Source organism: Protobothrops mucrosquamatus, unplaced genomic scaffold (assembly GCF_001527695.2).
Source record: "Protobothrops mucrosquamatus isolate PMUCROS unplaced genomic scaffold, P.Mucros_1.0 scaffold1127, whole genome shotgun sequence".
In the NCBI taxonomy this organism is placed as follows: Eukaryota; Metazoa; Chordata; class Lepidosauria; order Squamata; family Viperidae; genus Protobothrops; species Protobothrops mucrosquamatus.
Window position 1 is genome coordinate 163,231 of NW_015387345.1, and position 24,662 is coordinate 187,892.

Consider the following 24,662-nt stretch of genomic DNA (forward strand, 5'->3'; position numbering starts at 1 on the left):
GACTAGAACCTGGATCTTCCCATCCGTAGTCCGTGCTTACTCTCGACACCTCAAATCTGCAAATGCAATATTCTGTCTAAATCCATCTAATCATAGAAGCAGTTCCTCTGTAGATAATTTGTTGCCTAGAGAATTTTCTTTCCGGGGCTGAAGGCAGTGTGGTAAGTGACAGCGGAAATGGAATTCTAGGTCCTACCTATGGCTTTAAACCTGTCAGGTTTCTACTTCTTTACGGTTCAAGAATCTATGGTGGCCATTGATGGAAGGTATTGAACATCTCCCTACTGAATACAGAATGTAATTTGGAGATATTGAGTAAAATGATATTGACTGCTGCTGTATGCTAAGGTTCTATATTGGGATAGTCTTGATTTAACAGAAGAGTCTGAAAAACATTTTTCAAGAGGATGTACATAACTCTTGGAGTTCCTGAAAAACAACGGTGGTCTAGGCAACGAATGTCATGATGTTTCACTACAACTATGGCTGGCATTTTCAGAGACAAGTTGAACTATGGTGGCATCTTCAGAGGCAAGGATTATGCACTAAACCTTGAAGGCCAGCACTGTCCAACAGATAGCAGCGATTCACAAGCAGTACTGTTTGAATTAGATCTGTAGTAGAATTCCATGTTTTTTAACTAGTTAACATTGGTTGATTGATAATCATAATGGGGTCTGAAAATCCCGTACCCGCCACATTTCCCCAGGGCCTCCAGCACCCTATTAATTTTGTTTTCAGTAACAGAGTCTGTCTCGGTCCTCACCAAACTTTATTCAAAGCCTACCCAGGACCTGCAGGAACCTCTATCCCCAATCTCTGGTTACTGACATTCTGATCTGGTGTTTTATCACCTGGGCCTTTGATTTGCAAAATAAAAAAGCTAGAATCTAAACACAATGGGTGTGGAGACATTTAAAGAATCCAGCAGAGGAGTGAGAAACAATGGGTAGGACTAACATCAGAAGAAAAGCTTTTGCTCTTTGTAAGTTGATTTGTTCTTTCTACATAGCATCAACAAACTGGGTTTCAGTTCTCATTATCCTGAGCCTCCTTTGAGAAGCTAACTGATGCCAACCCTACTCATTCTTTTCCTTCAGTACATGAAGAGGCCGTGCTGGCTACTGACTGATCTCTTGATCCTTGGGAACGAAACCGAGGGAGAAAGTCTAACAAGTGCATCGTTTTGCAGTAAATTAGATCAGATTTCCGCATCTCCGCACTCAGTCTGTGAGCTTGACAGTTCAGTAAAATGTTCCCTTGTAAGGTTCGCCCTCTTAGGAAAAAGGGCAATAATTCATCATTAGGATTTCAGAGTCCAGGTGCAGATGAAAACTGATGGAGCCTCCAGCGAGGCAGAGAAAGTCAGCGGAAGAAGAAAATTTTATCTGAAGTCTAATTCCCTGCTTACAGCAGAGAATAATTAAGATAATATTGCTCCAAGAGTTCTTTAATGATTAAAAATCACATATGTAGGATCCATAAATTGGTGAGCAACAAATTGAGGGGAGGTATAGCATCAGGAGATGCAGTTCTTTTCTTTGTTTCCCCCCCCCCTCTCTCTTTTCTTTTAAATGCGCATTATAGTCAAAAATTCACTGATGGCAGAGCACAACCAGCCTAGGAAAACCACAGGAGACCAGCCCTGTTCCAAGGACTTTGTTTAGATGCAACAAATCATTTGTCTGTTATTAACCTAGAGCTTGTAATTATGCAGATTGCCATAGATTTTCCTGGGCCTGGAAGTGAGATTGAGGGTTGTTCAAACTATAGCAGGAAGCTTGGGGCTGGCTATGCATTACTGAACTTGCCACATTTATCATGTTGACTGATGGCAGGAGAATCAGGTCTCGGGTCCCAGTGGTTAATGTAGTGGGTAATTAACTGTCATTTGCCTAGTAATAGGCTGATGATCAATGGTTTGTGTGGAAACAAATTCTAATCAGGTAGCTGATAAATGCTCGGGGAAAGAAAGCAATTGAAATTGGGGACAGCAGAAAAGAAAGAACTAGGTCTAGAATTTCAACATAGGACTCCAGAGTTATATGATAATAACAGCAAAACAAGAAGAAAAAGTAGAAGACCAACAATAACAACGAGGGGAGGGGGAATCTTCTAAATAAATAGCTATGTTCAGAATTACCCCTTGCTAGCTAGAAAGAATCTCTTACATGCCCTTAAAATGGCGAGTTTTTGAATGGGTTTTTTAATAACTAAAAGCCGCAAGATGCAACATTATTGGACAATATATCTGACGGTTTTTTTAAGTTATCTAAATTGGGATAAGCCACCGAGCCATTGTTTTTTGCTTTAAGTGAAGGTTTTTTTTTCTGTTTCAGTGAATAAGGATTTGATTTTGAATGATGACTATTCCAGCTCCTTTTTCTTTAGAACACCCACTGGTTTTCTTTTTCTTCTCCTTTTATTAAAGGTTTTAGACATTTGTAGGACTAGTTCAAGCAAATAAGAACTAAAGGGGATGACTCTCCAGCCCCCAAATCAGCATGTGATATTTCTAAACAGGTTCAATAACTAGGTTGACTTTACAGCTTTCTTGCATGATTTGTGACTTTCCCAAGATTATTTCCCTGTCCTCTGATGGAAGCCAAATACTAAGGTTGAGTGTTCTCAGTATTTGAAAAAGTGTTTCCCCCATACTAACAAGTGCATGTTTTAATATATCCCCAAGATATTCTTCTCCGTATCTCCTTTTAAGAAGAAAGAAGTAAGTGAGATGATAAAAGACCCTATGCCTTCTCAATCACTCTACAATGCTTTGATGTTGCTTCTGGATACAAAAGACTAAATGAGGTTGATCAGTTTTAGTTGAGGAACCCACCCGCATGTGGGAACCCACCCACAGAAACCCACATGTTTCAGCATGTGCGAACTAGATTATCATATTAAGCAGTGTCGGCTGGCGACCCCCAGGGGGAGGGCCTTCTCTGTGGGTGCCCCCACCCTCTGAAACGAACTACCCCCCGAGATCCGGACGATTCCGGATCTCCTATCTTTTCGCCGCGCCCTCAAGACATGGCTTTTTCAACAAGCGGGTCTGGCCTAGGGAGAATTTTAAATAGGGACAATTTTAATTAGAATTTTAATGGTAACACAGCGGTTAAATATTTGTTTTTAATTGGTTTTTATTGGGGATAGTGTTTGTATTGTTTTAATATGCTGTAAGCCGCCCTGAGTCCTGTTGGGAGAAGGGCGGCATATAAGTTTAATTAAATAAAATAAATAAAAATAAATAAAAATAAATAAATAAATTACTTATAAGACTGGGCTACCGTGTTAGGGTATTAATTATTTATTTATTATATCGGACCGATGTGCTGCTCTTGTTTAAATGCCAACTCTGCATGGCTTCCAACGCATGCATAAGCATAATTAATATGATTTTTAAATTACTTTAAAACAATGACAAAAAATAATACCTGATCAGAACTGAGGGGAGGTGTACCACCAACAATAATTAAGATCCCTCATCCAACAGGACAAAGCTAAATCAGTGTTTTTCTCCATCTCAAAGTCTTGTTGAAATAAATAAATCCCAATAATTTATTTCTTGGGGCATTGTATGCTACGTGAACACCACAGCTGTGTTTGGGTGATGCAAGTTTAAAGTTGAGTTTGTTGGATAAACCCAGTCTTGGAGTTATTTCAGTGCTGGATGGAAATGCAGTTATTCATTTTATTTACGTGTTGGATTTATAATTCACTTTTCTTCCAAATACTGAAAGCAGAATAAAATTCTCTTTTTCTTCAACAAAAGCTTTGTGAAGGCATCTACACAGTCAACTACGAAGTAGTAGGTGGCTATAAGTCCCTCAAGAAGAACATGGCATGACAATTTTTTTATAGAAGTATTATGATTAATGTTATTTCAATATGTAATATATAGCATTCTACTCCAGACAGTGGCCTTATTTTAAGAAAATAATAATCATTATACATTTCTTTCTAATAAAGGATAATATTTGTAGGTCAGGATTGAAATGAAGGGTCCTTGGTGCTCTCTGAGCTTGGTTGTTTTCTTGCAGACGTTTCATTATCCAACTAGGTAACATCATCAGTGCTAGTAAGGAGTGGGAGTGATTTTCTTTCTAATTTTTAATTTGATCCATCTTCTATACTTGAGACTTGATAGAATACCCTGTTTACAGAAGCCTGTATAGTCTGTACAGGCCATCCTTGACTTAACAAATGTTTGTTTAATGACTGTTTGGTGTTACAGTGGCAATGAAAAAAGTGACTTATGACCAATTCTCACACTTATGACCGTTGCAACATCCCCACAGTCACGTGATCAAATGTCAGGTGCTTGGCCACCAGCATGTATTTACAATGGTTGTGGTATCCCAGGTCCTGGGATTGTGATTGGCAACTTTCCTTGGGAGCAACCAAGTCAATGGGGGAAACAAAATTCTCTTAATGACGGCATGATTTACTTAAGTACTGTAGTGATTCATTTAGCAACCATGGCAAAAAAAAGGTCATACAATTTCGATCATTTAACAGTTGACTCATTTAACAACTGTCTTGCTTAGCAATGGAAATTTTGGATTCCATTGTGGTTGTAAATCAAGGATTGCCTGTACTTATAGCATTATGCCTCCACTAGTTTACCATCATAATTCTGAATTTTCATTCTTTTTCTTCACCAGAAATTTCAAGTCTATACATTCCTTATTCCTATAGTAACTAACAAAGCTAAAGGGGATTTATTTAATCCAGTGGGACCCTAATTAGTATTTTTTTTAAAAAAAAAAAGTGATCTCACAGCTGCTTGTCACAGTACCCGGTGTGAGTCTCTCAGAGACATTAATAATCAAATGTTCTTTAAAAGGAACAAGATTTTCCTCAAGAGATATCAATGCAGTTACCCTCAGTGATATCCTAGTAGTGATTCATTTAACAACTATGACAAGAAAGGTCGTAAAATGGGAAAAGTTACTTAACTAAAACTGTCTTGCTTAGCAACAGAAATGGTGTAGGGTTTGCTGCCTGAGCAGGGGGTTGGACTAGATGACCTCCAAGGTCCCTTCCAACTTTATTATTATTATTATTATTATTATTATTATTATTATTATTATTATTATTATTATTATTATTATTATTATTATTATTAAATTTTGGCTCAGCTGTGATCATATGTCAAGGACCGCCAGTAATTGGCTGAGTTTTTGGTTGCCTTCTTTTTTTTTTTTTTTTTTAACTTCTGCTCAGGCCTTTTTTAGTGTATTCATCATTGATAGAAGCTCACAACACTATAAACCAAGGATCAGTGATTTTTCAAGCTTTGGGCATTACCATGCTATCTCACAAAAAACAAAATAGCCAGTTCATGATTGCAAGTTTTCAATGCTATCGCCTTCAAAATCTCACTAGAGATTTTCGAGATTATGGATTAATTTTATTCTTGTATTTAGGACACCTCATGACTCACAGGCATTTTATTAGGGTTTTTTTTAAAAAAAAACACTATCTTTTGTCTTTAATCATCTTTTATCAAAAGTTTATTTTGCTGGCCTTTGGCTGTAATAAAGATTTTATGGTATTATTTGTGGCCGACCAAAGCTGTACAATCACAACATCATAAAATAAAATGAAAATACACTGAATAAAGCCAAGTAAAATTAAAGCACATTTTAAAAGCCAACAAAGGTGCAGAATTGCAACAGTGGTCGACTTTTCACACAAGGGTGCCTATAGGAGCAGCTAACATCAAAATGGGAGATCCTACTGGGCAATCAAAGCCCCCTCTTTTAACATTTATCATACACACTTTAAAAAGGAGCAGGATTCAATCAGTCACTTCCACTATTTTGATAAAATTGATTATGTGGTATGCCGTTCAGAGTTACTTTCCGTAAGACAGACTGCCATATAAATTTGATTAATAAAATGTATAAATTGACATTCACATATAGACGTCCTGCTGATAACCATTTACATAGCAAAATTTTAGGCTACTGAGATTTTTCTTTTAAAAAAAAATCATGAACCAAAAAAACAAAGCTGGAAAGAGCCTGGTGGGGCCATTTCACAATGTTGGTGCAGCCACAGAGAAGGCCCTGTTTCATATTGTTATGAGCTGGACTACAAGTTCCCTTGGTCGTCACCAAATTCTGTATGTCTAGTCAAAATTTGATCTTATATTAGATTAAAAATAAAAGAAGAATTGTATCCATAGTTTCCCGTTCAGTCATTTCAGTATTAAAGCGCTGAGGTATCATTCAGGTTAGCCCGGATCCGTGTACAAATTGGCTCTTGAAAGTGGGGATTTCAGTCACTGAGTCCATTTGGTTGTCAAATTAAAGTATTCAGATTAAGGAATCCACAATAGTAAGCTCTAACAAAGAGGAACTCGACAAATAATTGGTTTCAGAACCGGTCAGTGATGCCTGTGATGTCACAGACCTTAGGCATACAATACCTCGTGGCTTCATGGAGGTCCCATTTCACAAGTGTCTCAGGGCTGTTGGTAATAGCAATTTCCCCTCAATCCAGGTTGATTTGTGTAATGCTGTCAGACTAAGGATTATGTGCATGACGACACCACGATGTTCAAGTCAGTCTGGATGGCAATTGTTGAAGCAGAACAAAGGCACGCTAAAAGTTTATTGTACAGACTGACATTTAAAGAAGAGAATATTTGTAGATCAGGATTGAATTTGGGAGGTCGTCGGTGCTGACTGAGCTTTTTGGTTTTCTTGTAGACATTTCATTGCCAAACTAGGTAACAACATCAGTAAAATGGAAGAAAGGGAGGGAGGGATAGATGAGGACATAAAAACATCACTAAAATCAGCCTATCAAATGATGCTTTCCCTCATTCTGGACAGCAGTTCCTACAGTTTTCAAGACAATAGGATTTGGCCATGCCACCCAACATATCTAGAGAGGCACTAGGTGTGAGTCGCATGTAGTAAAAAAAATGCTTGTGTGTTTTGTGTAGATATGTGTGCGTTGGGGGGGGGCGTCTGTGTGCATATACAGATATGCTGGAATGTTATTCAACTTGTGGATAACAAGGAATTCTTACTGAATCAGAACTCATTGAATTTGGCCTGAGTGGTGCAGGTTTACAAAGCAGGTTTCATATTCATTGTCTTATGTTGTCAGTCCTGAGATTCCTTGTGTAGCACCTTTGAATTCATTAGCTTAAAACTGTTTTTAATTTGGAATTTCCCTGGAGAGCCATTATATTTTTCTTCTGTCAGCCTGATGTTGAAAAGCAAAGTGGTGGATGTGGCATTTTCATCTATTTTCTATCATAGTTGCAAATGGCATTAGCAGGCTATGCGCAAAGTATAGCAATTCCTTTTTTTTTTTAAAGAAAGTCTATTTAGATATATTAAGTATTAAATAGCTTCACATTCGCATTGATAACAAACAATGGATCATGAGTTAAGCCCAAAACCAAAATTTATAATGCAAAATTCCAAAACAACCATTCTTCCTGCGTGTGTGGGGAGCTAGTTTATTCCTTGTAATATAATCAGGTTTTTTTTTTTGAGGGGGGGAGCAACCTTGGTACAGTTTTGAACAATGCATTCAAGTGTTTGCTGGGCACACACACACACACACACACATCTGTTTTGCAAAGGGTTAACAGACTCCTAATCACCCAATTGATCTCAGCATTGCTTCATAATGCCTTGGTAATACTTGGATTACTGCAAGCAGTTTTGGCCACCACAATATATAAAAAATATTTTAAAAATATAAAAAAGATGTTGAGGCTCTGGGAATAGTGCGGAGAAGAACTACAAAGATGATTCGAGGTCTGGAGACTAAAACATATGAAAAACAGTTGCAGGAATTGGGTATATCTAGTGGAAAAGAAGGACATGATAGCAGTATTCTAATATTTGAGGGGCTGCCACAAAGAAGAGGGGGGTCAACCTATTTTCCAAAGTATCTGAAGGCAGGACAAGAAACAATGGATGGAAACTAATCAAGGAGAGAAGCAACCTAGAACTAAGGAGAAATTTCCTGACAGTGAGAACAATTAACCAGTGGAACGTCTGGCCTCCAGAAGTTGTGGGTGCTCCATCACTGGAAGTTTTTAAGAAGAGACTGGACAGCCATTTGTTTGAAATAGTATAGACTGGCACCAGGCCGCAGCATATCAGAAAACGGGCCGCGTAAACAAATGAAGCCCCATCCATAGGATGCAGACAGTATGTGAAATCTTGCCCCCTCCAGTCTGGAGGAAATCCTCTCTCCACAAAACCAGTCCTGGTGGGCAAAAGGTTGGGGGCTGCTGGTATAGTGTTTCTTGCTTGAGCAGAGGATTGGACTAGAACAGGGGTGTCAAACTCAATTTCATTGAGGGCCACATCAGCATTGCAGTTGCCCTCAAGGGGCCATGTGGGTGTGGCCAGGGTGGGTGTGGCCTACTGGGTGGGCGTGGATGGAGTGGGTGTGGCCTACTGGGTGGGTGTGGCCAGCTCTACATCGTTCGCGTCAAGGGTGCCTGTGGGGGCCTGGGCAGGAGTGGGACAGATCTGAGGGTCTCTGGCAGAAGGAGGTGGGACCAGGGCAAGTGCCAAGGCATGGGCCACTGGAGGAGCCTCACTGTTCCTCTCAGGCCATGAAGGGCGGGGGGCTTATGGAGCTAAGACTGAATGCGTTTCAGCAGAGATGGCCATCACAAAATTGTACATTGGCTCCCAACTGGCCAGGGTCAGGGCCAAGGCAGCGGGGGCCGTTCCCTCACTGTTTCCAGGATGGCTTCGTGGGCCACATGAAACCACTTCGCGGCCCGCATCCGGCCCGCGGCCCTTGTGTTTGACATGTCTGGACTAGAAGATCTCCAACGTCCTTTCCAACTCCATTATTCTGTTCTGTTCTGTCCCTTTATTGTCAAACATATCCCCAGCCTACACATGACACTAGCAGCAAAGCAGCAGTATCTCCATCAATCTGCTTTCTCGTCACTGTTTTTGCCTCTTTTTCCCTACTTCAAAGATAGATGAATATTGAAGGAGTGTGCATTTTTCTTATTCTGTGTTGGAGAGAGAGTTATTTTCATTGGATGGTGTGTCTTCCTGTTTGACCTAACACCTCCCCTCTAGGCTAACTCACTACGCAATGCTTGATAGGAACACACAACGCTGAAAGCTTCTACGATGATAATTACACCGCAGTGTATGCTGTGTGGTATTGCTAGTGAAGAGGACTTAGTAGCTGCATTGGTAGCGTATAGTTTTTACTTATTATTTATTAAATTACTACCTCTCCTGGCTTCTTTACAACAGCGTACTGAAACCATATAAATGCATGAATAAAAGCATACCTTAAAAACAGGTTAGGCTTTACAAGTAAGAATAAATCAGGTTAAAAAGGCTAGGATGGCTGGCTAGGCTACTAGCTGAGGAAATCTGCTATTGCAGAATAACACTGTCCTGCACTGGCTATCCCAAGTTTCCAGCTTCAGTTCAAAGGATGGGTTACTAACTATAAAGCCATCCAGCATGGCTCAAGGGTAACCTTGTCAAGCATGAGCTTGTTTATCCAATTTAGTCCAGTCATCTGAAGAGGGGTTGTTGATCTCTGCTCTGTGCGAGGTTCACGGAAGTGGACATCCTTTTCATAGCCACCACACTTTGTCCTTGGAGGTAACATTGACCCAGCAGTCCTCCCGTGGAAGCAGGCCAGTTTGGTCTAGTGGTTAAGATAGCAGGGTGGAAAGTGGGAGACTGAGTTCTAGTCCTACTTTAGCCATGAAAGCTAGCTAGATGACGTTGAGCCAATAACCAAGAAATGTTGAGTTCTAGTCCTACCTTAGACCTGAAAGCCAACTGGGTGACTTTGGGCCAGTCACTAGGACACAGTGAGTTCTAGCCTCACTTTAAGCATGAAAGCCGACTTGGTGACCTTGGGCCAGTCATTCTGTCTCAGCCCAATTCACCTCACAGGGTTGTTGTGAGAAAAATAGGAGCAGGAAGGTGCGTTGGAGATGTTTGCTGCCTTGAGTTATTTACAAAAATAGTAACAGCAGAAAAAAACAAGCAAGCCAGCCCTGAAATCTATTTTGTTCAACAAGCGTTTGGCCCATGTTTGTGTATAGCTGTTATTTTAATGACCTTTATTGTAATCTGTTTTCTGTCTACTGTATTATCTTGGAGATGCATGAACCAGAATCTTATAAGGGTGGTACATTTGGGATCCTTAGGTGATAGAGTCGGTTTAAGGTGTCTTTTATTAATATCTGTTAATATAATAAATTTATATATGGACACCCAACTCACAGCATTAAAGATCCACAACATAGTGGCAATAGATACCTTCACTCTAGCCACTTGATTGCCTCCATTTCAGCCTGGGGTCACCTGGCCTACTGACAGAACCACACCTTTAGGGCCTCCTGGAGAAATGATGTCTAAGGGAGATGGGCAGCTCAAAAATGTGAAAAAGAAATAAAAAGAAATAAATAGCAAGGTTGGGGGTTCAATCTTCTTCTCTCCAATCTTATCTTTCCAGTGACTTGGAACAAAGAGTAGCATGGCAGATCTTAAAGTTAAAGCATTTGAGTAGAGTTTTCCGATTGCTCCCACAGTATAATATACCAGCATTTCTAATGTGGCTATATATAGTTGACTGCCTCATTTACTTTAATAGGCTCTTTCTATAACATAATCATAGCTATAAGCATTGCTTAGGGTTGGAAGGTGCATGAACCACTAATGCTTTCTGACACTTTAAATGGCTTCTTCAGAAAACGTTCTTTAATAATGGTAAAGCTTTTAGCACTAGGTGTCAAAAATGACTGGGAGGCTAGCCTCTCCCCACCAGCCCCAAAGTATTATTTCCTCTTAATGCTCAAGTGCATGCATATTATAAATAAATAGCACCAAGGCCGTGTTCTTTGCAATGTTGTCCCATGGCTGCCTTCAGATCTTCAGCCTCTTTCGTGCTGCATGTGTCTGGCTCACTAATGTGATTTTTTTTTTAAACTCCCCCCCCCTCACATCTTGAAGTGGTAAGACTTTAATGCACCACAGATTAATAACAGTAGTTCTAGAGACAAGTGGTAAACATTATGTTATGACGGTAAAGGGCTTATTCGCAAACCATAGATGTCAAGGGGGGTCTTCTTTCTTTTTCTCCTCCCTCTTTGCTCCAAATTGTAATTTTAAAAAAAAGACAAAAAAAACCAAAAACAAAATAAGGTTAGTTTCATAAGTGAAAACAAATACAGATAGTCCTTGACTTACAACCACAACTGAACCCCAAATTTATCTTGCTAAGTGAGGCATTTTTAAAGTGGGTTTCGCCTCATTTTACGACCTTTCTTCGCACAGTTGTTAAGTGAATCACGGCAGTTGTTAAGTCAGTAACACGGTCGGTCGGTGAATCTGGCTTTCCCCACTGCTTGTCAGAAGGTCACAAAAGGGGATCACATGACCCCAGGATGCTGCAACTGTCATACATATGAATCAGTTGCCGAATTTTGATCACGTGACCATAGAGATATTGCAAAGGTCATAAGTGTGAAAAACAGTCATGAGTCGTTTTTTTAAGCGCCATTGTAACTTTGAACAGTCATTAAATGAACTGTTGTAAATCAAGGATTACCTGTATATGATAGTGGGAACAACAGGGAGACAAAAACATAAGAAGAACAGTTGCAGGAATTGGGTATGGCCAGTCTAGAGAAAAGAAAGATTAGTGGGGACATGATAGCAGTCTTCCATTATTTGAGAGGCTGCCACAAAGAAGAGAGAGTCAATTTATTTTCCAAATCACCTGAAGGCAAAACAAGATACAATGGATGGAAACTATTCAAGGAGAGAAGCAACCTGGAATTAAGGAGAAACTTCCTAACAGTGAGGACAATTAACCAATGGAATAGCTTGCCACCGCACGTTGTGGGCACTATCACTGGAGGTTTTTAAGAAAAGACTGGACAGCCACATGTCTGAAATGGTATAGGGTCTCCTGCTTGAACAGGTTGGACTGGAAGACCTGCAAGGTACCTTCTAGCTCTTTCCTGATTGATTCTTGGGCACTTTGTTTGCTCACCCAATCTTCGTTTCTTTCTCTGTGTTCCTTCCACTCCCCCCACCCGCCATCGGCAGGCTATTTGGTGTGACTGGAAACTGTGCAGCCTGTAGCAAGCTTATCCCCGCGTTTGAGATGGTGATGAGAGCCAAGGACAACGTTTACCACTTGGACTGTTTTGCGTGTCAACTGTGTAATCAGAGGTAAGAGACTTTTCAGTGCATTTCCGTGGGTTGATGCCAGTTGTTTCTGCTTAGAAAAGAACAGCCCCAGGCAAGAGATTTGTGCCAATGTGCTCCAGGCTGAACTTGCTTTGATTAACAAGAGCCTTAGTTGAAGGAAGACAATCCAGGTAAGGAATGGCTTCATTTCTTCCATCCCATCCTTCAGATAATATTCAGATGTATAATGAACCAGAGTATCTCATTATGGGTAGGAATCTCAGCTTATCTACTCTTCTACTCTACTTCCCAATTTAATCGTAACTTCGATAGGCTATGGCTTGCGATCAACAATCTGCTCCAGGTTTCAGAGAAAATGAGCAGAAGCATGGTAACATCCACTGAGTAGAGAAAGAAAGAAAGTGCTGGCACCCCCAACACCAGCTGCTCCTACTTGTTTGATGGGTTTCAGGTGCAGTACATGTCTGTAACCATAGTGAAGACTCTACCCCAGTGGTGGCGAACCTATGGCACACGTGCCAGAGGCAGCACTCAGAGCCCTCTCTGTGGGCACGCGCGCCATGCCCCAAAGATGGCAACAGTCCCTCTTCAACCAGCCGCCCACTAACTCGCCAAGGTCCCACATGGCCAGATGCATCCCTGCACCCATGTGCTTGCTGGCCTCTGTGTGCAGGGGCCGATGGTGTCAGGCAGCAGCCGCCCCAGCCTCACCTTGCCCTGTGACAATGGCACCCCCACCCTGCCTCGCCTTGCCTCGCCTCACCCAGCAGGACGAGCCTCCTGCCCACCGCCCCACCTGCCAGAGACCCCTTGGATCTCCCCCAACCCTGCCTGGCCCCCATAGGCATTCCTCCCCACAAGCAACATCGAGGTGATCACGCCCATCTTGTCCACACCATGACCACCACAGCCACACCCACCCAGTGAGCCACGCCCACCTGGCACCCGGCAATAAATAAATGCGTTTTGGGTTGCAGTTTGGGCACTCGGTCTCTAAAAGGTTCGCCATCACTGCTCTACCCAAACGGATCCAGCATTATCTCTTTCTATCCATAGGCTTCCTGGGCCCCCTGGGAATTTTGAGGGCGCCAGATTGGAGAAAGATGAGCTTATATCTAAAGATGATGGCTAAAACCCTCATCTCTGAGCAGGAATTTAAAGTGGTGCCTGCTCTTTCTTTAGAGATCTGTTTCATTTGTCCTGGTGCCTCTTGGAGAAGTGTTGCAAATTCGGATTAGGTTCATATTTTGGAATCTAGAGTTAAAACCAGGGGTCTTCAAACTTGGCCCTTTTATGACTTGTGGACTTCAACTCCCAGAATTCCTCAGCCAGCCCAGGCTGGCTGAGGAATTCTGGGAGTTGAAGTCCACAAGTCATAAAAGGGCCAAGTTTGAAGACCCCACCTTTCAACCTTCCAAGGTTGGTAAAAAGAGAACCAGGTTGTTGGGGAGAATATGCTGACATTGTAAACCACATAGAGAGTGCTGTAAATAACTATGAAGCGGTATATATTGTAAGTGAAGTGCTTTTGCTAAAACTGGAACAAGACTTCAGACTTTATTAGCTACCATTTTAGTAACTTAGTCTTTTTTAGCTCAGTGTGAGGCTATGCTAAAATTTACAATTGATGCATGAGTAAACCATAAAAGGAAGAATTCAGATTTCTTGAAAACAACTTCAGTTTCCTGTAACAAAATAAGCTCTTACTAGTTCTTTACATTAGCGTGCATACATATCAGTTAAACTTCATTCTTGGCAAGTCTTTTCCATTTTTCTATTTATGTTTAAGTTCTGCTTAACCACATTTTCCTAGGACTGCATTCTCTCAGTGCCAGATATATTGGAATTTTTTTTTAACTCTCATATATTCTCAGTCAGATCCAAGACAACTGAAGGGCACCAGATTCAGGAAGTTTTATCTAAGAAATAGCATGTAATTCATAGGTAAATGTGAGCTGCTGGCTTATGGTGGAAGACTAAGGGAAACACGGAAAAAGACAAGGCTTGATTCTGCATATTTGGGAAGCAATATCTTACATGGTGAAACTCCAATAGACACAATAGAAAATTAAGCTCTAATATATAGCAGGAGATTATTACTCTTCGTGAAACTTGGAGAGGGATTAGTATATGGCTCTTCAGAAAATCAGCATGTAATGTTCAGATTATAATATTACTGGAGCTATGCTTTAAATCATGGAGAAAATCTTTGTGGTCGTTAAGAGTCAGCAATGAGTTGATGGCACATAATCACTCGATCAAGCAATGTGGTTTAAGCCATAAACCATGAAAAAAAAACCCATTTGTTTTGCCTTTATCAATTATAAGAGTTAGAAATGCTTCTCAAGAACGTACGGTAGCAATATCCACCCAACCTTGACTAATTTTTTAAAAAGCTAAGCTGAGGTAAACCTTGCTACTTCTTCCACCATAATTCACGACTCTGGGGTAGGAAGGTTAGGAAAAGTTATTCTCAAATATATTAATGGCAAATAATTTCCATATTACTTCTGAGAAAATTAGATGGGTGTGACCATGAAATCACCAGAGTCAAATTCAACTCAAAAGAGATACTCCTTATTTTTTTAAAAAAGAAAAAAAATTGTGGGAGTGAGACAAGAGTTTCTTTGGGACTGAAGGTGTCAGGCATAATCATATTTATATCTTGATTACCCTAACCATATTCCTAGAGAAAATTGCCTTCCATAGGAAGAAATAGTCCCATTGGTGCAATGTTGAGCTCTCCCCCCCAAAAAACTGCTTTGAAATTTTATTTTAATGATGATTTTAAATTGCTACAAAATAATAAGACTTTAAGCCTCACCAGAGGTTGGTTCTTTCTCTCTCTCTCACACACACACACGTCCATATATGTGCAGAGCTTAAATTAAAGAAGATAGTAGTAGTAGAAATATTGGATTGAATTCAATTTCTGCAATTAAAATTCTGCCAAACTGAGACCCTTTTATATTTCTGCAAAGTATATGTGCTACCACATTTCCATACTCTGAGAAGAATTTATTTGCTTTCTCCTCAGATCTGATTCACATAAGATGTATAGGAGAGGTGGGGCAGATTGGAACCCCTTTGCATCACCTTTCTTGCCAACAGTAGTCGAAACAAACCTAATCGCATAAAAGAGGACAATACAATGATTTATTAAGAGAAACATACTTTTTACCTGTGCTTGGAACTAGTCACTCAAGTTCCAGAAGAAGTAATTGCAAGGGAACTGATCAGTTGAGATTTTAAAAAGGAAATGGGTTCAGGAAGCAGAGCTAAGCTGGAGTGAGATTTTTATCAAACTAAATCTTAATTAGTCATAGACCAACATATCACAGCCTATTCTCAACTTCAGCTCATTTATAACGCAACTAAAGTCAGCTATTTACACACTAATCCAATTGACAACAATAAAACTTGTGGACTTCAATTCCCAGAATTCCTCAGGCAGCCATGCTGGCTGAGGAATTCTGGGAGCTAAAGTCCACAAGTCTTAAAAGTTGCCACATTTGGAGAATCATGCCCTAATCTAAGGGTCTTCAAACTTGGCTCTTTTATGACTTGTGGACTTCAACTCCCAGAATTCCTCAGCCAGCATGCCTGGCTGAGGAATTCTGGGAGTTGAAGTCCACAAGTCATAAAAGGGCCAAGTTTGAAGACCCCTGCCCTAATCAATACTGAGAATTATTTTAAAGCCAAATGCTAGATATACATATACAGTATTTAGTGAAGAAGCATCACATATACACAATGTGATACATAAAGTCACCTCCTGTCTTGACTATTGCAACATGCTCTACATGGGGCTGCCTTTGAAAAGCATCCAAAAGCTCCAGTTGGTGCAGAATGTAGCGGCCCGTATAGTTTTGTACAGACCATGTGTCACCTCTCCTGTGGGAGCTGCATTGATTGCCAATTTGCTTCTGGGTGCAATTCAAGCTGCTGGTTGTCTCCTTTAAAGTCCTTCATGGCTTGGGACCAGGTTATCCGAGGGACCCTCTCTTGCCGTCACATCCACCTGACCCACTAGAGCAGGGGTCTTCAAACTTGACCCTTTTTATGACTTGTGGACCAACTTCCAGAATTCCTCAGCCAGGCACAAGTTGTAAAAGGGCCAAGTTTGAAGACCCCTGCACTAGAGAGAGGAGGCCAGGAATGTTGCGGGTCCCGTCCCCTAAGGAGATACATCTTGAGGGACCCAGAAGAAGAGCCTTCTCTGTGGTGGCTCCCTCTCTTTGAAATATTAGAAATTAAACTGGCCCCCACTCTGAGACTCTCTCAGAAAACCCTGAAGACGTGGTTCTGCCAGTGGGCCTGGGGAACCCAGAATGGGATGGAGCTTATTAAATGGCTGGTATGAGTGTGTGTGGGGGTGGAGTCATTATTTTATTATTTTTAATTTTTATTTCTTTTATATTGTGTTTTTATTTCCTGTAAATCACCTTGAGTAATAGTGAGCGAGTAGATGGCAATATAAATTATCCAAATAAATAAATAAATGTAATCTCTTAAAAGTTGGTGTCTGTACCCCACCTGCTAGTTGTCATTTAAGGCAGAGGCCCCCAACCTTTTGGGCACCAAGGACCGGTTCTGTGGAGAGAGATTTTTCCACAGACGGGGGGGGGGGGGGGGCGTGGTTTCGTGTGCTGCCTGCACCCAGCGGATGGGGCTTCACTTGTTTGCGTGGTCCGGTTGCTGGTATGCCACGGCTCGGTGCCGGTCCACGGACTGGGGGTTGGGGACCCCTGATTTAACGCAAGTCAATCATATCTACCCATTGCCCAGTTCAAGTGTTGGGTTCCTCCACCATAATTCTAGAACATCACTCTTCTATTATATAACAGGTTCTGAGTTTTGCCCAAGAATCAGAAAAAACAAGTGATGTGATCTCAGTTTGAGGTACCTGTCTTTCATTTTGGAGGAAGAAGAAAAGAATTTGGATGCCATTTTTCTCTGGATATACTTTGAAATCTCAGATGGTCCCCAAACTCTGTCTTCTTCCATACACCAGGCACACTCCTATCTTAATACCAGTCCAACTATTCTCTTTCTAACCCTATATTCATGTGTTTACTTTCTAACTGCAATTTGGAGCATGTTAGTGCTACTATTTCACACCATTGCAAGCTAGGAAACCCACAACTCACAAGCCACATAATTCTACCTTGAATTATTGGGTGCTTGATGAAGTAGCTACCGGTAATCCTCAACAATTCCTTTAGTGGCCGTTCAAAGTTACAACAGCACTGAAAAAAAGTGGCTTATGACCATTTTTCACACTTATGACCATTGCAGCACCCCCATGGTCCCATGATTTACATTCAGATGCTTGAGAACTGACTCACATTTATGACAGTTGCAGTTTCCTGGAGTCGTGTGTGACGCCCCTTTTGCGAGAAGCAAAATCATTGGGGGAAACCAGATTCGCTTAAACAACCGTGTTATTAATTTAACAAGTGTAGTGATTCACTTAACAAACGTGGCAAGGAATGTCGTAAAACGGGGCAAAACTCACTTAGCAAATGTTTCACTTGGCAACAGAAATTTTGGGCTCAATTTGTAGTGGTAAGTAAATACTATCTGTATTTACTCTTTCCTTTACGAGGCAAATTCCTAACCTGCATATTTTTCACATCCGCTGGGTTTTGCCATTTTTCAAATGCTGCAGTGCCAAACATCTAAATTCGATTTCAAGAATGAGTGCGTATATGTATATCTGGTGCACACATCCATGTTGGCACACAGCTTCTCTTGGGGGGGTGGGAAGAGCTGATTTATGAGCCTGCAAAAAGGGACAGTAACCAGAAGCAATTAGCACAGGACAGTAAAGTAATGAGAGATTCAGCCCAAGCTCTTTGATAGTGTATAGTGAGTTCTTTTTTCTCCCCCCAACTGTAGTAAGTTCCCCCCCTCCCCCATGCAGTGAGAATTGTGCAGCTGCCATAATTACAGCTTTCTACAATTACATTCTAAAACAAAGCTAAATTGACCTTTCTCATCACGTTGTGCAGAAAATTAAAATATCAGACAAGTAATAACCACTGTTTAAACAATGTAATAATGCTAAGCAATTAGAAGTTACAAGGCCATTTACAGTTCCTATACATCAAGCTTGTTTTGGTGCAGAACTAAAGAGCCTGCATTCAAAATAAGGTCAGTCTTTACCCTACCAGGAGGAGGATCTCTGCTCAAGGAAGAAATAATTGCAGCCTCTTTTGAATTGAGACTCAAAAGTCTTTCCCACTGTCATTCCTCCCACCACTCTTCCAGGGTCTTCATTAAAAGTGCCTAATACGTACCCGTTCCTGTTCGCTTCATTTATTCCATGCCTCAGCTGCATATCTTTAGCATCGGTTATGCACAATTAGCACTTAGTTATTGTCTTCTCACTTCATCCTCTGTAAAATAAAACTCCTTACTGGGAGAAGATAACTAATCTTTAGCAGCCAAGCAAGGCAGGTAATTTTTGATACCCTCTGGACAAAATGTTTATGGAGATTCTCAGTCATCCAGGTCATGGTTATCCCAAAGGCAACTGGACTTTGTTTTTCCTCAAAGACACTTCACTTCTCATCCAAGAAGCTTCTTCAGTTCAGTCCAAAGATGGGGCAACGCTTTTTCAGGCTTGGGAAAGAAAAGAGGTTGGATTGTTACCTTCTAAAAAGAGGAAATTCCTGTGGTGGCTATGGCTTCTGCTACCAAAGCAGGGATTAAATTTTGTAAACCTTCAGCGTTTCCTCTTCAAATGCAAAAAAGGAGAGTTCCAAACTGGGAAGAAATACCACAAACCACCCATTCTTGTAGATCATGGCCAGATCATGCTGATAGTAGAAATTTCAAGTGAGACAAGGCAGGGACCAGTGGTATGCTATAAATTGCTGTGGATTCGAATGCAAATTCTTCCCAGACTTTCGCCATACACCACAAGACTGGACAGCCATTTGTCTGAAATGGTATAGGGTTTCCTGCCTGAGCAGGGGGTTGGACTAGATGACCTCCAAGGTCCCTTCCAACTTTATTATTATTATTATTATTATTATTATTATTATTATTATTATTATTAAGGTATGGTCCACAAAAGTCAAGATCCAGGGGTCTTCAAACGTGGCCCTTTTATGACTTGTGGACTTCAACTCCCAGAATTCCTCAGCCAGCATGCCTGGCTGAGGAATTCTGGGAGTTGAAGTCCATGAATCATAAAAGGGCCACGTTTGAAGACCCCTGGTCAAAATGATGATATGATCAAAATCAGGCACAAAAAACAGATAGAGTTTTGACCATACCATCCCAGCGATACCTTGCAGCCACACTTGGCTCTAAGCCAGATTAAAATTTATATAAACCCTAGAATGTGGTTTTATAAACTCTCCCATGGCTTAGAACAGGGGTCTTCAAACTTGGCCCTTTTATGACTTGTGGACTTCAACTCCCAGAATTCCTCAGCCAGGCACGCTGGCTGAGGAATTCTGGGAGTTGAAGTCCACAAGTCATAAAAGGGCCAAGTTTGAAGACCCCTGGCTTAGAATGAGAATGAAAATATACCGGTAAATAGAGACCTCCATTGGAAAGCAGCTCCAGGTTTGGGTGAATCCTACAACTCAGGCTGTGGTGTATTTGAAACTACAGTCAGTCAAGCTGCTGTTACTGTGGCTTTTAAAAAAATATATCTTGGTTGAGGCACTCCATTTCTTCACTTGCAGAATCATGCCTCCTGGGCTGTTGGCTTTTTAAAGAAACATCTGCTTTTAAAGCCTTTCAGCTCATCCTTGTAGACATGTTGAGAATTTATTTTATTATAATTAGTTTTAAGCATAAGACATGAAGTTACAGTAAGTTGTAGGCAAGGGGAGCTGGATCAATTTTGTTTTGTTTGTTAATCTCCTTTTTGCATAGACATCGGCAGAGGGACCTGTTAATTTATTGTAGCAAAAAATCAGGACATCTTTTCTAACAAAACGGGCTGAGTTTTTGTGAACTGCAGCTGTATTGCCTTCATACAGTAGGTCCCAATCCGAGCTTGTTGGAAGATAAATAAGACAAAATGTACGAAGAAAACTACTAAAGATTAGGGTTTTTATGATTTGAAAATTAGGGATTTGCTATTTTTAAGGCTTCATTGAAGGCAAGAACCACCATTAACAGTCTCTTGTTAATTTTTCATCCCACAAAAACACAAAACCTTCAAGTCAAAATGCATGGTGGAGACTTACTTTATAAGGGTAGAAGTTTTAAATGAAAAAGTAGAAACTGGAAACTTCAAGGTTTATATGTGATGGACTAGATAGGTGGTGGTAGTCTTAATTTAAGTCCAGATTTATTGGTGGCAAAAGAGTCTTATTCTAACCCCCTTCCCTTTATTTCTCTTCACCTGCAGTCTTCACAAACTTGCCTGTCAACCAGGTTTCTCATGAGGTTCACACCAGGAAATTGGTTTAAAAACTGTTTGCAAAACAGCTGTATTTATTAGCTGATTTACTAAAAGGGAATTAATTTCCTGTTGTCTTCTCCACATACAACGAGTTTTCTGAAGATTAGGAACCCACTATTCAAATGGCTGAAGAGATACTTTTTTGACCTTCCATTTGTCCTTGTTCTGGAGAGCCTACGATCCCTCACCCAGACTTCTGCCCATTTTGATTGGAATGTCAAATAGTGTTCTGGTTTTTTTGTTTTAAAACAGGAAGAAGGGCTGCATAACGGCCCAGAATTTCTCATTCAACGTACAGCTGTAGCATTTCCTATTCAGCGCTAGCACTGCTCCAGTTGCTAGAATTGCTAACGCTGCTCCACTGCTTCAGTTGATAGGACGTGAAGTGAAAAGAGGCCACTGCACAGACTCCCTTTTTTCGATATGATCTTGAAATAGACTTTGCAAGCGCTTCCTTTGGCTGGGGAAAAAGGTAACACCTTCCGCGAGTTGTGCTTGGCTCCTGCTGATTATGCGGGTAACATTAGGATCCTGGCTTGCCGTAGACTTCTTCTGAGGTGCTTTTTCAGCTTCTCAGTCTAGACTACTCCTTTGGGATTTCTTAGCTGTCTCCTAAATATAAATCAGTCAACCCTTGCTTGGCTTTTTTTTTTAGCTGTTCTCCCCTGTGAACGTGCATGGGTAGGAAACTTAATTAGATTTGGGGGGGAGAGAGAGCTGTGGTAAAAATTCTGCCTACTTCAGCCCTACGAGCCTTGGCTCTGATGGACTTCATCAGTGGACTTTATTTATTTATTTATTTATTTATTTATTTATTTATTTATTGGATTTTTACCCCGCCCTTCTCCTTGCGGACTCAGGGCGGCTAACAGCCTGATAAAAACAAATACAAAAAATACCAAAATACTATCATTAAAACATAATTAAAAAGAAATATTAGATTGGCCTTGTTATTTTAAAATTATATTTAAAACCCCGCTAAAAATTACCCCTTAGGCCAGTCCTGCTAGTTGAAATAGCCATGTCTTAAGGGCGCGGCGGAAGGAAGGGAGATCCGGGATCACCCGGATCTCTGGGGGTAGTTCGTTCCAGAGGGTGGGAGCTCCCACCGAGAAGGCCCTCCCCCTGGGGGTCGTCAGCCGGCACTGTCTGGCCGACGGCACCCTGACTTTACAGAGAAATGGCGTTCTTGTACTATCTTCCACCATGGTGCTTGTCAAGGCAGAGATGAAACTCCTGTTGTGTTTTTGTCTTTCTGCCCACTGAATGATGTGAAAGAATCGCTCAACCTCTCCGTTTTTTTTTCTAGCAGGAGCGATGGAGATGGAATCAGTAGAAAGAATGGGATATCACACTTTGCCTTCCACGTTTTATATTTAGATGATGGTTGTGCATCTTCATGGATCGCTTTTATCTCAACCACACATGGGTGGGACGAATATTTCCTCAAAGGGTGACAAAATTAGAGGAGAACCTGACTGTTTTTGCAAAGGACAAGCAGTGTTCACCCAGACACAAAAGAAAGAGAAGGGATAAATTGTATAAGAAGATTTGCTTCCTTGTTCGCTCTTTTATCTTTGTTCCCTAAGAAATATAATGAAATATAAAAATGGGCTGCAGCAGACCACAAATTTGGGAAATAAGACGCATTTGGTGAAACTGATTTGTTCATAAATAACTCCTGCATTTTCAGGATCACTTTATAATCTGTGTTTATAAAGAGCGGGTTTAAATCCACAGATGGAAGAAAGACGGGAAGAGAAAGGAATGTGGAGGTGAAGTTTGGAGGGGGGGTTGGGGGGGGAGAGAGTGAAAGTCCACAAATAAACAGTCCAATTTTCCTTCGGGAGCCGAGCTAATTCTTTTCAATTCACTTTTTTTATTACACTATTTTCTCCCTCTCTCTCTCTCTCTATTTAGCAAGCATAAGGATAAATTTCCAAAGCTACCCAGTTGGAAAATAAATGGCTTCGCTGTTTGTCTAGAATTCCAATCTTTACAAATGTAAATCAGTCCAACTGCTGTTCCATTTAAAACCTCACAACTTCACAAAGCATTAAAGGCCTCTTTTCAGTATACAATTTACTCGTTGACAATTCCCTCAGATTTCGGCTTCCAGCATCATTAGAGAGTGACTGACTAATAAAAAACGAGGGAGCCGCTATCAGAGGTTGGGCAGGTCAACGCGTATAATTCTGTGTACTTTTCCTGGGTCAGCTACACCAGACACTGCTATTTGGAGGTTAAATTGTTGCAATTAAGTACATATACAGCCTATTCCCATAGCTACTCTGTTGTTCAATGTACTGTAAACAATGCATGCATTTATTTCGGCTCTTAATTGGGTCCAAAATGTTGCGGTTTAGAAGATTATCCAAGGGGGGCAGAAAGGACATTGCAATCCAAGGCCAAATTAAAGAATGCTTTCTAAACCAAGATGGGTAATTAGCTGAAGCAAAGGCGTTCTCATCTGTCCCCTTCAATGCAAAAAAAAAAAAAAAAAAGTTCATTTGGGTGACTCTTTTTTTATTTAATTGGACTGCAGCAGGCAGTTCCTCCAAAGGATGTTTTTATAGATGGAGCCCTTGTAACAAACCGATTAGGACTCCGCCACCCCCAATAGCATCATTCATTAGCTAAATTCTTCTGTATGCTGAAGGACCCTGGCTGTGTCTGGGGGATGGTCCCCTCTCCTCTCCAGACTGCATTTAAAGAGATTACTCAATAAAATAAAATAAAATAAACCCATTGTAAACACCATGCTACAGATAGTTTGGGTTTCTGTAAAAAGGCCAATTTATGTAACCTCTTTTGAACCCCAATTTTGGATTGAAAAAGACGTGGGTAGAAGGAACCCTACAAAGCTTTCGATGCCTGCTCTCCTGTAGCCCACATGGTGACATGGACCTCAGTTCCGTGGCATCACGTCATGCTAGTGGTAGGTAGATAGATAACATCAGATATATCATTCCATCTAGTTTCCTGGACATTTGCTTTCACTATAAAATTATTCCTGTTTATTATTTATTATTTTGGCTTATGACTTCTCCCAGTTAGTACATTTTAGCCACAACTGAGTATGCTCTTTCTTCTTCACTTATATTCTTAAGCTCACATCTCACCGAGCCATAAAGGGATTTGTTTGGTTAGAGTTCCGCATGTTGTATGAACCCAACTAATTGTGGTTAATTTATATCAACGTAACATAATGTATCTACAGCTTGGGGCATTGTGAAATCTCAGAATACCGGTTTCTGATTTTGCAAACAAGTCCGTTATTACTTCTATTAACTAAAGTGATCCTGCTTACTTATTTTGTCAGCGTTTTGCGCACTTATTAATGTATCTTAAAAACTATTTTAAGAATTACTGTATATTTAACTGCTGTTTCTAGGGCATGCTACACGAGGAGATCAAGCCAGCCAAATGATAAATGTGTAATCAGCAAATGCATTCATTTGAAACTAATTTGTATTTCTCACTTTAAATACTTTGCTATTTCATAACTCAAAGGCATATATACTGTATGTTTTTATTTATTTATTTATTTATTTTTGTAGTAGCCCAAGGCCCTATTAGTTAGCCTTTCTAGTGTAACATTTTAACAAGGGGCCTACAAGCTTTTTATAGTTTAGGGCCTTGCCCTTCTAAATCTGACATTGGTGTGAATTCAGCCATGTAATGGTTCCCTAAATGAGAAAATTGGGGTGAGCCCATTGATCCTGCCCTTCTGTCTTGTGTGTCTGCAGCTGCTTTTCTTGTATTAGAAAAGGGACATAAAGAACCCTAGTCAACGTATCTTGGGTTTACATTTTTTTGAGCTTTGAAAAATTAATATTTATTTATTTATTTATTTAATTACATTTATATCCCGCCCTTCTCCTTTCGGACTCAGGGCGGCTAACAATCAATTAAAATACAAAAAATACAAAACCCCTGTTAAAATTAATTAAAACGAAATATTTAACTGTGATCTAATTAAAAGTAATTAAAACCCCTTTAAAATCCCTTAGGCCAGTCCCGCAAGCTGGAAC

General features: G+C 40.5%; 1 protein-coding gene across 1 annotated transcript in view; it reads left to right on the forward strand.

The window, feature by feature from the left end:
* Positions 1-24,662, forward strand: part of LMO3 (LIM domain only 3) — a 94,839-nt gene that overhangs the window by 67,949 nt on the left and 2,228 nt on the right. The window contains exon 3 of the mRNA XM_015820421.1: positions 12,093-12,218. Within this exon, the coding sequence (XP_015675907.1) occupies positions 12,093-12,218 (126 nt within the window). The remainder of the gene's footprint in view (positions 1-12,092; positions 12,219-24,662) is intronic.